At 52.5% G+C, this 12617-nt stretch overlaps 1 protein-coding gene across 1 annotated transcript in view; it reads right to left on the minus strand.

Annotated features, from left to right (window-relative positions):
- The window catches only part of LOC102853076, an 18897-nt gene extending 9077 nt beyond the window's left edge, over window positions 1–9820 (minus strand). Inside the window, exons 1-4 of the mRNA XM_006893064.1 lie at window positions 9752–9820; window positions 8648–9154; window positions 7948–8445; window positions 4997–5041 (exon numbers count right to left, since the gene is read on the minus strand). Coding sequence (XP_006893126.1) covers window positions 4997–5041; window positions 7948–8445; window positions 8648–9154; window positions 9752–9820 — 1119 coding nt within the window. The remainder of the gene's footprint in view (window positions 1–4996; window positions 5042–7947; window positions 8446–8647; window positions 9155–9751) is intronic.
- Between the last annotated feature and the right edge of the window lie 2797 nt (window positions 9821–12617).

Raw genomic sequence — 12617 nt, forward strand, 5'->3', positions numbered from 1 at the left:
CTTTTCCAATGACTGTGGATATCATAGCATTCTGGAAACTTCTGCCTGCCATTATCAGAGGGCAGACCATTAGACCAACTTCTCTGCCAGACACTAATCCCCTATCAGCACAACCACAAAATCCTTTCTGAGAAACCATTAAGAGAAAGGGAGTTGTCCATTGGGTCATCAGACCCCTGCAGTGTCTCCAAGTAAGGCTGGTTGGGGGTTATCTGAAAAACTAGCTCTGTCCTCATTACAATGTAATGTGCTTAATTAGTGAGTGCTGGGTCCTGTCTGGAGAAGGGATAGAGGAAATGGGGACCCAGAGAGAGGCAGTGAAGGGTTCAAGGTCACTTAACAAAAGTATATTCCCAAGCCAAGTCTAGATAGAATCCAGATCTCTGACTACTTGTCTGGACTACATCGATCTCTCTCCATGACTCTTTGCCTTGGGCCATCTGGTCAACCATCACCCTTGGGGAAGCCAGTGACAAGGCAGTTCACTTCAGCCCTTATCACTGAGGAATTCAGCAGACTTTTGGACTTTTTTTCTCATTCATACCCGCATTCTGAACATCCTTGCTATCCCTCCAGATTCTAGATGTACTGACAGCTGGAAAGATTCCCTGTCAGGATACCGATCCCATGATGGGATGGAGCTGGAGAGTGGGCTTCATGGAGAACTTTAGAAAAGAAGAACAATAAAGCCTGGAGACGTGAAAGTGCCCAATACATTCAAGGTCTGTGAGAAATAGTGTAGCTGGGGCCCCTGGGGGCTTGGGAAAACAACTGAGATGCAGCCTGGGGTTGTTTTGGGAAGAGCCTTGAATAGCAAGTGTTCAAGTATGAGATTGGAGTTTTAGACTATGGGGAACTAGCAGAGATTTGAAGCAGGTAATCCAAGATGGAGACCCCAGATTTTTACAAAGACCCTCTGGGGTTGTGTGAAAGGCCGATGGAGAGGTTGACTTATTGCACCAGGTCCAGGTAGCAATTGATAAGGCCTGGATTGAGACAGGAAAAGTGGGGACAGAGTAAAGGACTCATTGAGCAAGTAAAATTAGCAAAGCTTGGCTAATCCCTGCCTCTACCCAGAGACTCCGGATTTCCTGCCAACTCCCTGTCAATCACCTTCCCTATCCAGGTCACCTGGCCGGGGACACTATGGCAGAGGACACGGGGTAGCAGGACTGGGATGATGCTGCAGACTCTTTGCTTCTAACTGGATCTCTTTGTGTGAACCCAAGAACTGCTGGGGAAGGTATGGGCATCCAACCTGGCCCTGAGTGACCCCTGGCCACAGTTAGGCTCAGGAGAAAGCTCTGCTTTGGGGCTCCTCAGTTCTAGGGTGAAGGTTAGAGTTGTGAGAAGGGGAGCTGTTAGATGCCAAAGGCTCTGAAAAACGAGGCACAAGCAATGACCCCATCCCTGAAGTGAAAGCCCAAGACCCAGCCACCAGCTGAGAAGTCGTCTGCTTTTCTGAGTAAGGTGTTAAGTGCAGCAGCCTGGATGTGATGAGACAGGAGGAAGAACTTCCTGTCTGCAAAGTACAAGCGCCACCCTGGGTAATCTATGCTCCTGAAGTTTGTCAAATTAGGGCCCCCTTTCCCTGCCTGGGATGATGGGAGGAGACAGGCAGGTAGACAGAAGATAGAAAAGAAGTGGGCTCAGAGATGTTCCATTTTCTGCCCTCATCATTACTCCAGAAAGTCCCTCACATGCTGTTTAAAGACCCTTGGGCACTCTGGTGCCTACGTGGTAAGGAGTTTCACTGGCAACTCAAAGAACACAGTTCAAATCCACCAGCTGCTTTGTGGGCAAAAGATGGACAATGTACTGTCTCCTGAAGGGTCTGCAGTGAGTTAGTTGGGACTTGATGACACATCACAACCACAATAGCTCCCATGACAGAGAATGGATCCTTTCACAGAGGGAAACTGAGGACACGCAGGAAAGGGGACCAAAGGCTGGACCACAGTCCAGCTTTCAAGGAAGCCCCTTCACTTGGCTTTTGCTTTTGAGCTAGTAAGAAGAGGAGATTTTGTAGCCCAGGAGGCAAGAGACAAAGGAGGTAGCAGGAGAGAAGGGCAGGTGGGATAGGAAGGAGACCATGAAATCAAGATGGAGAAAAGAGCAGAGACATGCTCTCAGCTTTGCAGAAGGCTCTAAAAGAAGCTGCAGCACGGTGTCTTCTTATTGGGAAGGGGCGCAGTGGGGTGACAGGAAAGCGTTACAGCTTGATCTGGGTCCAAAGGTGTCCTCAGGCTAAAATGCACGGAGCCATCACTTCTCCTCGGTGTATTTTTCCACACTTTAAACATCTCAACCCTCAGTCCCAGGGCATCGTCATACGGCTGGCAAAAGTAGGTGGCAGAGACTGGCTAAGACCTTAAGTTCTGGAATCAGATTGATCGCCTGCCACTTCCTGGTTGGGGTACCTTGGACAGGTTACTCAGCCTCATCTAGACAATGGGGACAGTAGCACCGCCCACTTCCAGGGCTGCGGCAGTGATCACATGCCAAGGATTCCAGTCTGGCATGAGGACTGTCCAACAGGGTCAGTGGTGACCACAAGAGGCAAAGCCAAGCCCCGGCCAGGCCCTCCCACCAGGCTAACCTGGCCCATTCCAGCCCAGGTACTGTCTTAATTCCCTGCACAACCAGTCTGAATGCCCTGCCCACTGACAAGTGACAGCTCTGTCCACCGCAGAAGAGGTCTCAACACTGGCAGTTTCCCCTGCCCCCCTCTGTGGCCTGATTTCTCTTCCTCTTCCAGTATTTTTACAGTTTTTCACTAACTGTGCAAAGCCTTGCCTCTCTGCAAATCCAGATTTGCCAACTGTACCTCCCCGGGGCTCCTCCCCTCCTGGGAGGCTGAACTCTGCCCGGGCCATGAGAAAGCAGAAAGAGAATTGGCTTGCTGGGTGATGGGGCAAGAGGAAGACAGAGGATGCAGATGCAAGTTTGGGGTTAGAAAGACCTTTGCAGAGTGCCGAGCTCAGAGGGTTATGGCGACATTCCCTGGAGTGTCTAGGGAGAGTGAGTTCTTGTTACAAGTTAAATCCAAGCAAAGGTTTTTTTTCAGCCCAGGGTCAAACCTGATCCCCTTAGGCTTCCTTCCAGGGAGGTTTCCTTTGGGATGTTTAAGGATTTCTTTGCGGGTCACTGGGGTGCTGGCCATCAAAGGATGGGCAGGAAGGATTCAGGTGAAGCAGGTAGCTTTGTCCCTTAAAGGTCATTCCTTAGGGAGCTCTGGTGGCCCAGTGGCAAGAAGCTGCGCTGCAATCCCAGAGGTGTGTGGTTCGAATCCATCAGATTCTCTTCTGGAGAAGGAGGGACAATCTCCTCCTGTACAAATTAGATTCAATTTTAGGGTGCGTGCGCACACACACGCATACACACGTCATTCCAGGAACACTTCAGGGCAGAATACTCATTCTGCAAGTTCATGGTCTGGGGGTGATGTTGCCTCCAGCAGGGACTGGGCACCAGACAGAAGCCGCATGGCTCCAAGTCTTTTCTATAAAGAGGCTGGTGACCTCCTCCCCTCCTTTAGTGACCTGTTGTACAGGAAGAACTTGTTTTGAAAGCGCAGTGAAAAGATTTCGAGGTAGATAGTAAGGAAAGGTTTCCTGAGAGATAGGAACCCTCATGCCATAAGAGAAGATGCAGCTTGTCCAGCTCGATGTCCAGCTCCACGGTCATGGTCACGGCACCCTGCTCTTCTCATCTTCCCTGCCGGCTTTCAGAACAGTCACAGCAGGATACAGACATAAAAAAACTCTCACAATAGCTCCCAAAGCACTGATAGATCATTGTGTGGTGCTGGCAACACAAAGGTTCACTGGTTTGAGTCTCCCATCCTGTCATGTGATTTGCAACGTCTGAACACCTGAGGGACGAGCATTTACGAGTCGGTTCTAATTTATTGGCAATGAGCGAGTTAGTGCTTCCCTCAAAGGAAGTGGCTTCCTTTTCCATGTCACCTCTGCTTTCTCCTCTCTTGGGCATGTGTATGTCTGACAGGTCTGTTTTGGGGAGAGAGAGTATGTGTGTGTGACCTGGGCTATAGGCAAGACCCTGATCAAGGGGCAGGGAATATACAGATTATCTCGATCCAAAAATACAGAAGACCTCAGAATCAGAGAATCAGAGTCTACCTGTGCCCACTTCACAGATGGGCAAAGTGGAGAACGAGAGACATTCAGAGCTCACTGTCTCCCAGTCAGACTGGAAGAGGCTGGTTCCTCCCTCCTCTCACCCCAGGCCCAAAAGAATCTGAGGGGAAAATCTGCTAACCCCAAGGCTGGAACCTCTCTAGCAGTTCAAATACACCGAGGGAGAAAGATGGACAATCCCTGGCCATGGACCTAACGCCAGATAGGTTTAGTTGTTGGTATGTGCTGTAAAATCGAGTATGACTCATTAGCCACCCTATGAACGAAAGATCTGAACCCTGTCCTATCCTGTGCCAACCTCATCATTTCTGAGATAACTGAGCCCACTGCTGCGGGGCAGAGTGTCAGTCCATTTCGTGGGGGTCCTCTTCCTTTTCACCCACTCTCCACATTTCCAAACATGATGTCCCTTTCCAACAAATGACCTCTCCTCACAACACGCCCGTGCCTCCAAGATGCCTCTGACTGCAATTTCTCCAAGACACATCTGTTTTTTCGTTCGGCAGTCCACAGGACACTCAGCAGTCTTCTCTACAGCTCAAAGGCATCCATTCTTTCCCCATCATTTTTTTTTCATTGTCCAGCTTTCAGATGCATAGCAAATGATTGAAAGGACCAAGATATGAATCAGGTGCACCTTAGTCATCAAACTGATATTATTGCTCCTCAATAGTGTGAAGTAGTCTCTGACTTCAGACTTTCTGAATGTAATACGTTTCCTGATCTCCTGACTGCTGGTTCCAAAGGCATTGATTGTGGATCCAAGTCAGATGAAATCATTGATAATTTCAACTTTTCTCTATCTATCATGATGTTGCCTATAAACCCAGAGGTGAAAATTTTTGTTTTCTTGATTTTAAGATATAACCGTAGTCTTTGATCTTCTGCAACCTATGATTTACAGCCTCAAAAACCTAATGAAGTGTCAGCCATGAGTCAGTTCTAAGCAAATGGCAATGAGAGGATACATGGGCAGGTCTAGAACCCTAGGACACTTAACTTGTGGTATCTGCTTGTGAGCTGATTGGGGATTGCTGAAGACTAGATACCAAGGAATTGTTAATTTTATTAGGTATGATAATTGCAATATAGGAGAACGCCTTTTAGTTTCTCAGATGCATCTTGAACTATTTTGGGGTGGAATGTTATAACATCTTGTCACTGAAAGTTTTTCAGTCAAAAAGGCAGCTGATGCAAAAATTAACTGTTAAGTAGTAGCATCAGTCAAGCCTAGATATTGAACATTTGCATAATCGTTATGCTATTCTACTTTTTGAAAAATTAGGTCTAAAATTTTTATGATACAAGTTAAAAAAAAATGCATCACCATATAGGTGGTGGAGAGAAGGAATGGTTTCTTTTGTTTCTCTGAGATACTTCTAAGGTGAGTTCACCCAAGGAGATTGGCCAAGGTGTGTGTGGGGTACAGCCTCTCAGGACTGGGTCTGAGAGGAGTCATCAGGGAAGACTGCCTGGAGGAAGGAGAGCAGTGCCTGGAAGAATCTGGCTAACCTGGGCTGGTTTTTTTTTTGTTCTTTTTTTTTTCTTTACCACAGACCACAAAACAGCCTTTGTTGGCAGGGCCAATGGGCCTGGTCACAGAAAAGTCTCCAGTTGTTCCAGAGACTAGGATGGCCTAAGGGCTGGGGGAGGCTTGGGGCTGCTCGACTTCTCTTTAACGTAGGAAACTGTTTGCTGAGTCCCTGCCTTGAAGACCTCAATGAGTCTCTACCACCACCTTGAATTTTTGTGGCTGTCCAGAACTACCTAAGCCCATCAGGCCCCCAAGCAGGCTTCCTGGAAGGCAATGGCCTCAGATCAAGCAGCTACTTCTCTGAATGAGGTGCTGACTGCAGTGGGAAGAAGGGGCCTCTCTGTTGAAGGTTTCTAGTCTTAGATTCTGGGGCTCTGAGTCACCAGGCCTGATCTCCCCCATCAGCCTAGGAGGTCTTCCCATTCAGGTGGCCAGGCAGGTGGCCTTGGGCGAACTTCCTCCTCTGAAACACTGATAGTTTTTCTTCCTTTTTTTCCCCCTTCCCTGTTCAGAGATTTTTTTCCTTCCTGGGGCTGAGGTCAGGGCACCATAAACAGAATTGATAAAGCCCTGGGCCTTCAATCTGAACTTTGCAGCTGGCATTTTATGACTCTGATAAGGTCTGTCCCTGCCACCCCAGCCCCCACCCTCACGGAGTCCGGCTGGAACAGGATTGCCTAGTGTCTGTCTGAGAGGGAGCAATGGGTGACAGGTCAGGAGGAACAAAGAGAGAGAGATTCTGACCCTTGAGCTCCAGCCTGTTGTCTTGAACTCACTGCCTGAGTCCCTTCTCCTCTTGGGGGATCCAGTTTTGTCCTGCACTATGGAAAGCATGGGTTCTAGTCTTTGGCCCCATGGGAAAAAAGTGAGGACATTTGATGCTGGAAGGTGGAGTCAGCAGGGAGAAGCCAGACTAGGCTGGAACAGTCAGGGAAGGCAGTCTGGAGGAGGTGAAGTAAGATGTGGAAAGATGGAGAACGTTGGGCACTCAAAGCTCAAAAACCAAGCTCACTGCTGAGTTGGAACCGGTTCATAGCTGACCCTCTACTGGGTTTCCGTGGCTGTAAACTGCTCAGGGGGAAAATGCCCATCTTTCTTCCAAGGAGCCACTGATAGAGGTTCAGCCTGGGGTTTAGTAGTGCACCTCCCAGTGGACTAGGCCGGAGAGCTCCCACAAGGGGGAGTAGGGGGCTGATGTGGCCTGATGGGGGGTGAGGCTCCTCTGAAACCATTCTGTTCCTGGCCTGAAAAGGCCCAGAGCAGTGGATGGAGTAGGGTGACAGCAGTGGTTTCAAGGTCCTTGGCTCATCCAAGGAGAAACTGAGTGGCCAGTGGCGAGGGCTGGCAGTGACAATTGAGGAGTCTGTGACACGGAGAGGCTGCAAGTGGTGGCACAGCTGTGGCCCCAGAGTGACAGTCTTATTAGACTTGACGTGCTCCAGAGGTGGGGCTCAGGGCTCTGAGGGCTTCCCAGTGTCCCTGTCCCTAGAGTGTGCAAGGCAACAGCTAGAAGGAAACAGGGATTCCTGCGCTGGTGGAATCTTGGAGATGCTCAAGGCACAGACAGAATGGATGATCCAGATTCCTGCCCTCCGCGCTCCAAACTGGAGCTGATTCCAGATGCTGCCTAGTAACCTGCCTCAGGTTGCAGCACACCCCCCCCCCCATTCCTCTGGGATTAGGGTGGGAACCAGCCTCTTTAAATCTGAGTGGGAGAGAATGAGCTCTGAGCGTTTCTGGTCCCTACTCTGCCCATCTGTAAAGTGAGTGTGGGTGGCTGGACCCTGACTCCTGGGGTCTTCCCTGTTTTCGGTGGGAGATGGTCTATATATATTCCCTGCCTTGATCAGGGTCTGCCCAGCAGCCTGGGTCTCTCTCTGCGTCTCTCCGTCTCTCACACTCATGCACATAAGGGCACGCCCACTCATGGGTACACCACACACGTGTCAGGGGCGCACACGTAAGTGGGTGAGGAGGAAGCAGAGGTGGGAGGAAGATGGGGCTACTGTTTGCTCCCAACTGGCTACCTGCTGCCCTTTGCCAGGCTTGCCCATCTCGGTGGTGAGAGGCTCCCCTCTCCCCTTTCTTCCCAACCCTCAGGAGGTGACTAAGGGTCACAATATACAAGGGAAACCGTCCCTCTCTCCCACCCACGATCTACCAGCCCCTCCCTCTCAGTTCCCTACAGTTCCCGATCCCTCACCCCAGAGGGGACGGGGTGGGCCCTTAACAGAAAGCAAGGGCGGGGGCTACCCTGTCCTCGGTGCCCAGGAGTGGTTGCGCTGGGCACACTCCCCGCTGCAGTAAAGAGGGACACGACGGAACGCGCACCCCAGCAGGGAACGAGACAGGTCGCTCCTGCTCCTTAATCCCTTTATCCAGACGCGTGCATAGACGGCTGGGTCCCACCGCCCCTACACCCCAGCTGTTCGGACTCGGGACGGCCCGAAGGAGGGGGGGGCACTCACCGCGGGCCCGAGGGCGCAGGCAAGGGCGCCGACTAGCGCGCAGAGCCAGCGGGTGGGCGGCGGGCGCATGGTGCACCCCGAGTCTGCGGGGGCTGGCGGCTCCGCGCGGGGCTCGGCGCTCCAAGGCAGGGCGCGCAGACGAGTGGCGCGGCGGCGGCGGTGGCCCCCGAGCTAAGAGGCGCTGCTCAGGGCTGGGGGCGGGCCCCGGGGGGCTCGCCTGATGGGCGGCGGGCGCAGCCAATGGCTCGGTGGGGGCGGGCCGGCGCGCAGGTACAGGGCGGGGCTGGGGAGCCCCAGCGGGTGGGGAGTCCCCGCCAATCCAGGCCGTGCGCGCTGCGCCGGGGACATCCGCAGCCCCTCGCCCCCTCGGGCGCGTCCGCGGGGAGGTCGGCTTCGCCACCACGCCCTTCCTTCCTTGCCGGGCGCACGACGTTCCCAGGGGCTTGAAGCTGCCTCTCCTCTCGCTCGCCCCCTCAACCCCGCACCGGGGCGCTCTCCACGTCTAGCTGCGCAGCCGCCTCCTCCGGGCCGCCTCCCCGCCTGTCGCCTTGTCTCCCCCTTCCGCGCCTCGCTCGTGCGCGCCGACAGGAAGTGTCATTCCTTTTTTTCCCTTGGTTGCAAGTTGCAGCCCACACAGGGCCCAGAGCTGAAAGCGCCGTGAGGTTGGTGTGACGCGCTGGAGGATCCCCGACACCCTCAAAGTCTCCCATAGCGCCGGAGAGGCTGGACGGGAGCCAGCGAGGGCGCCCTCGACGCCCCACCCGGCCCCGGGGCGCCCTGCCGCGGTGCGCTCCGCGCGACAGGCGCGGGCCGTTCCCGTACTGGGACCTCGGGCGCCCCTGCGCTCTCGCCCGGGCATCTCCGGAGGGACCGCGGGGCCGAGCTGCCAGCGCCCCCGCGTGGGGAGGGAAGCCTGTGCCCGCGCACTGGCCTCGATTCTGCGCACCAGACCTCAATCCAACCAGAGACTTCCTCCTGACGGGGTTTTCCAGCTGGGGAGACAGAGGACCCGAGAGAGCCCCGCACTCAGGCCTCCTGCCTCTGGTGCGCGTCTCCCTCCACCAGCAGCCCCAACGCTCCGTTTATTTTAACACTAGAATGGGGCGCAGGGTCACTGGTGCCCCACCCAGGAGCCCGTTCTTTGAAGACAGTTTTCCGATCTAGGCTGGAGGCAGCAGTAGTGGCTGCTGGAGAGAGTGAAGCGGAGAGGTGAATGTCATGCGGGCGGGCTGCGTTGGGAGCGCTACAAGGCTCGAAGGACTGCATGTCCCGGAGGACTTTACAGTTCCTTGTAGAAGTTCCAGCTCCTCGCGTTGGCTGACCCACCCCACGTGCATGCAAGACCCCAGAGAGCTATTGGACATCTATTGGACCTTCAGAAATGGGATGGGCTAGGGGTGTCAGGGAATACCGGGGAAGGGATGAGCGCTCTATTCTGTGCCCCTCCTGTTTTCAGTTGATTCCGGAGTGTCCACATTTGCTTTCTCTCCTCTTTGTATTCTGCTTTGGGGGCACAGAGGTGGACATGGTAGGTTGTCCTCCTTGCCAGAGCTGAGAGGTGGGAGTCTGTTGCTTTCCCATTTCCATACCTCGGAGGTAATCAGTGACCCTGGACACAGATATAGGAATTCTGAGGGGATCTCTGCCCGAGCTTTCATGGGACTTCTCTGTCCCACCCGTCAAGTGTCCAGTGGAGTGAGTGAGTGGTGGCAGCTATGCGCGCTCCTGGGGCCACTGTGAGTCCTCGCCCCTCCTTTCTCATACTAACTGTGCCTGTCTTAGCTCTTAGTTCACTGGTAGGGCAGCCTTTATTCTAAGTCACCTTCACTGGCACGGTGTTCTAGGAGGTCCTGGGTATAAATAGCAAATCTACAGGTTTCATTTGCTCGCCCCAGTCCTCAACACATATCCACACACAGACAAACACCACCTAGCCAGCTGCAGAATGCGGAAACCTCACCTCTAATGCTGGCCTTCTGAAGTCTCTGATCTCTGAGGACAGGGGTCTTGGATACTGGGGAAGTTACTAAGGGCAGGGGTGGGATGAAACCAGATTCCATTTTGCCATGTGACATTCCAGTCTTGTCTAGGCAGGTGGGTGCAGGGATGGAGAGGACTCAGGTGGGCAGGGAATCTTGGGGCTACCACGGGGGCTGTCTTTGGGGGGTGTGCACTGGTCAGAGACGATGAAATGGTTAACTGAGCCTGTTGGCTCCCTTGGAGACTCAGGGAGCATCATTTCCCTGCAGATTCTTTGCAATGAAAATCTTCCTTTGTTCTTTCAGTGCTGTTCCCTTAGGGAACCCATCCTTTTTTACCTGTCAAAGGGAGTGCATGGGGCGTATACACACACACACACACACACACACACACACACACACCCAGAAGCAAAACAAAATAGCAAAACACACTCAAAAAACAAACTCACTAACAGATCTGTTGTTGTTGTTAAATGCTGTTGAATCGCTTGCGACTCATAGCAACCCTATGTACAACAGCCCTAAACCCTGCTCTATCCCTTGCCAATTTTATTGTCTCAGACATGCCTATCCTCATTACCCCAGAGACAGAATCAATCCATCTCATCGATGGTCTTCCTCTCCTGCACTGTTCCTCCACCCTCTCAAGCATGATGTCCCTCTTCAAGGACTGACCTTGACTTGCAACATGTCCAAAGTATGTCAGGTGGAGCTTCAGAATCTTTGCCACCAAGGAGCAGCCTGGCTTCACCCTCTCCAGGACAAACCTGTTTGTTCTCCTAACAGTTCATGGTATATTCAATATTCTTCTCCAGCACCAAAGCTCAAAGGCATCAACTCTCCTTCTGTCATCCCTACTCATTGTCCAGCTCTGTGATGCATCGCAAGTAATTACAAAAACCATGGCCTTTATCAGGTGCACCTTAGTCTCCAGGCTGACATCATTGCTCTTCAGAACCACCTTGGAGTGGTCCCTGACAGCAGACTTTCCCAATGGAGCTCATCTTTTCATTTCCTGGCTGCTGGTACCAAGAGTGTTGATTGTAGAGTCAAACAAACTGAAGCTGTCAACAATCTCAGTCATGATCATCATCCATCATCCATCATGATGTTGTCATGCGGCCCAGTGAATCTGTTACCGTTGAGTAAGTCTACCTCATGGGCCCTGCATCTGGTTTCTGAAGCCGTGAAGCCCTATGGTAGAAGACTGCCCAGCATTCTGCCTCAGAGAGACCTGTGGATTCAACCCGCAGACCTTTTGGTTAACAACTTGACACGTTGAATGTCATGCCACCAGAGCCTCAACAAACAAAAGACTTGCAAGAATTCAACCAAAGTGAAATCTGCCCATGTCTCCATGAATTGTTTCCAGGTGGCCTGTCCTGTGTTTTGGGACACTAGGAGATGCCCCCCCCCAACCTTCTGCCTATTCTTGGGGAGTCCTGTGAGGTCTGATGAGGAAGGGTATTTTTGCTGGGGCATTTGGGAAGGTTTCTGAGAAGGGGTGTGCTATTAGTAGAGCTTGGTGATGGTGGGGTTACCAGAGAAGATGGGGAACAGGAACTTAAGAAACTCCGCTACATGACCCAACCCTGCCCCTCTATCCACAGTATATTTCCCTCACTAGTCCAGGCTTAGAAACGGGGTTACAAACTGCTCCTTGGTCTTTGCTCCCCAGGTATTCTGCACTGAGGTGTTGCATGCTGGGCTCTCTCCCCTCCTTGAGGCCTGGAATCAGCCCCTGGCCATTTTCCAGATGTAGGGAGTTACAGGAGTCCAGATAGTGTTGGAGATAGGAGGGAAGACAGAGAGGCAGAGTCACTTACTGTCCCCTGGGATGACGGGCACAGAGAGGAGGCAATCTGTAGTTATTCATCAGGGACTTGCCTGATTTCCTGGCTGCCTGCCTGGTGCCTGGGGTGGGAGCCACCCTCGCCTCCTTGACTCCTTCACCCACTTTCCAGAGTCGTGCACTCGCCGCCTTCAAGGCTCCCAGCTCAGGAGCTCAATGATGCAAAGTTTTGCAGTGATGGGGGAGGGATGGCTGGGAACCACAGAGTAGCTTTGATCTGTGTAGCAAACAAAGGTAAGATAGGATCAAAAGAGAGGGAAATATCACTGCGCCAGGACTCCTCTCTAGAGCAGCCTGCATTGCTATGTGGCTGTGGACAGATTTGCCTTCTCTGGGCACCCGAGTTGAAGGGACCTGAGCTTTTGGTCTTTAGCCGTTAAACGCAGGTCCAGGACAGGAACTGTTCATCTCTTCCCCAGGCCGCTCCCTGTTCAAGTGGAACTAATTCTGCAAGAGGTTCTGGAAAGTATTTTAGAAAGAACTGTTTTCTTTATTCCTCTGTATTTGCATGCACTGTGTATCACCCCTAATACACCCCTGTGTATTACCTGATGGAGACTGAGGTTTGACTGCGACAAAAGTAGGAGCTGTGTCCCTCAGAAGAGCCTAGTGTTGCCGTGACAG

This window comes from Elephantulus edwardii, unplaced genomic scaffold, assembly GCF_000299155.1.
Source record: "Elephantulus edwardii isolate Elephantulus edwardi_28Jun2011 unplaced genomic scaffold, EleEdw1.0 scaffold00121, whole genome shotgun sequence".
Lineage (NCBI taxonomy): Eukaryota > Metazoa > Chordata > Mammalia > Macroscelidea > Macroscelididae > Elephantulus > Elephantulus edwardii.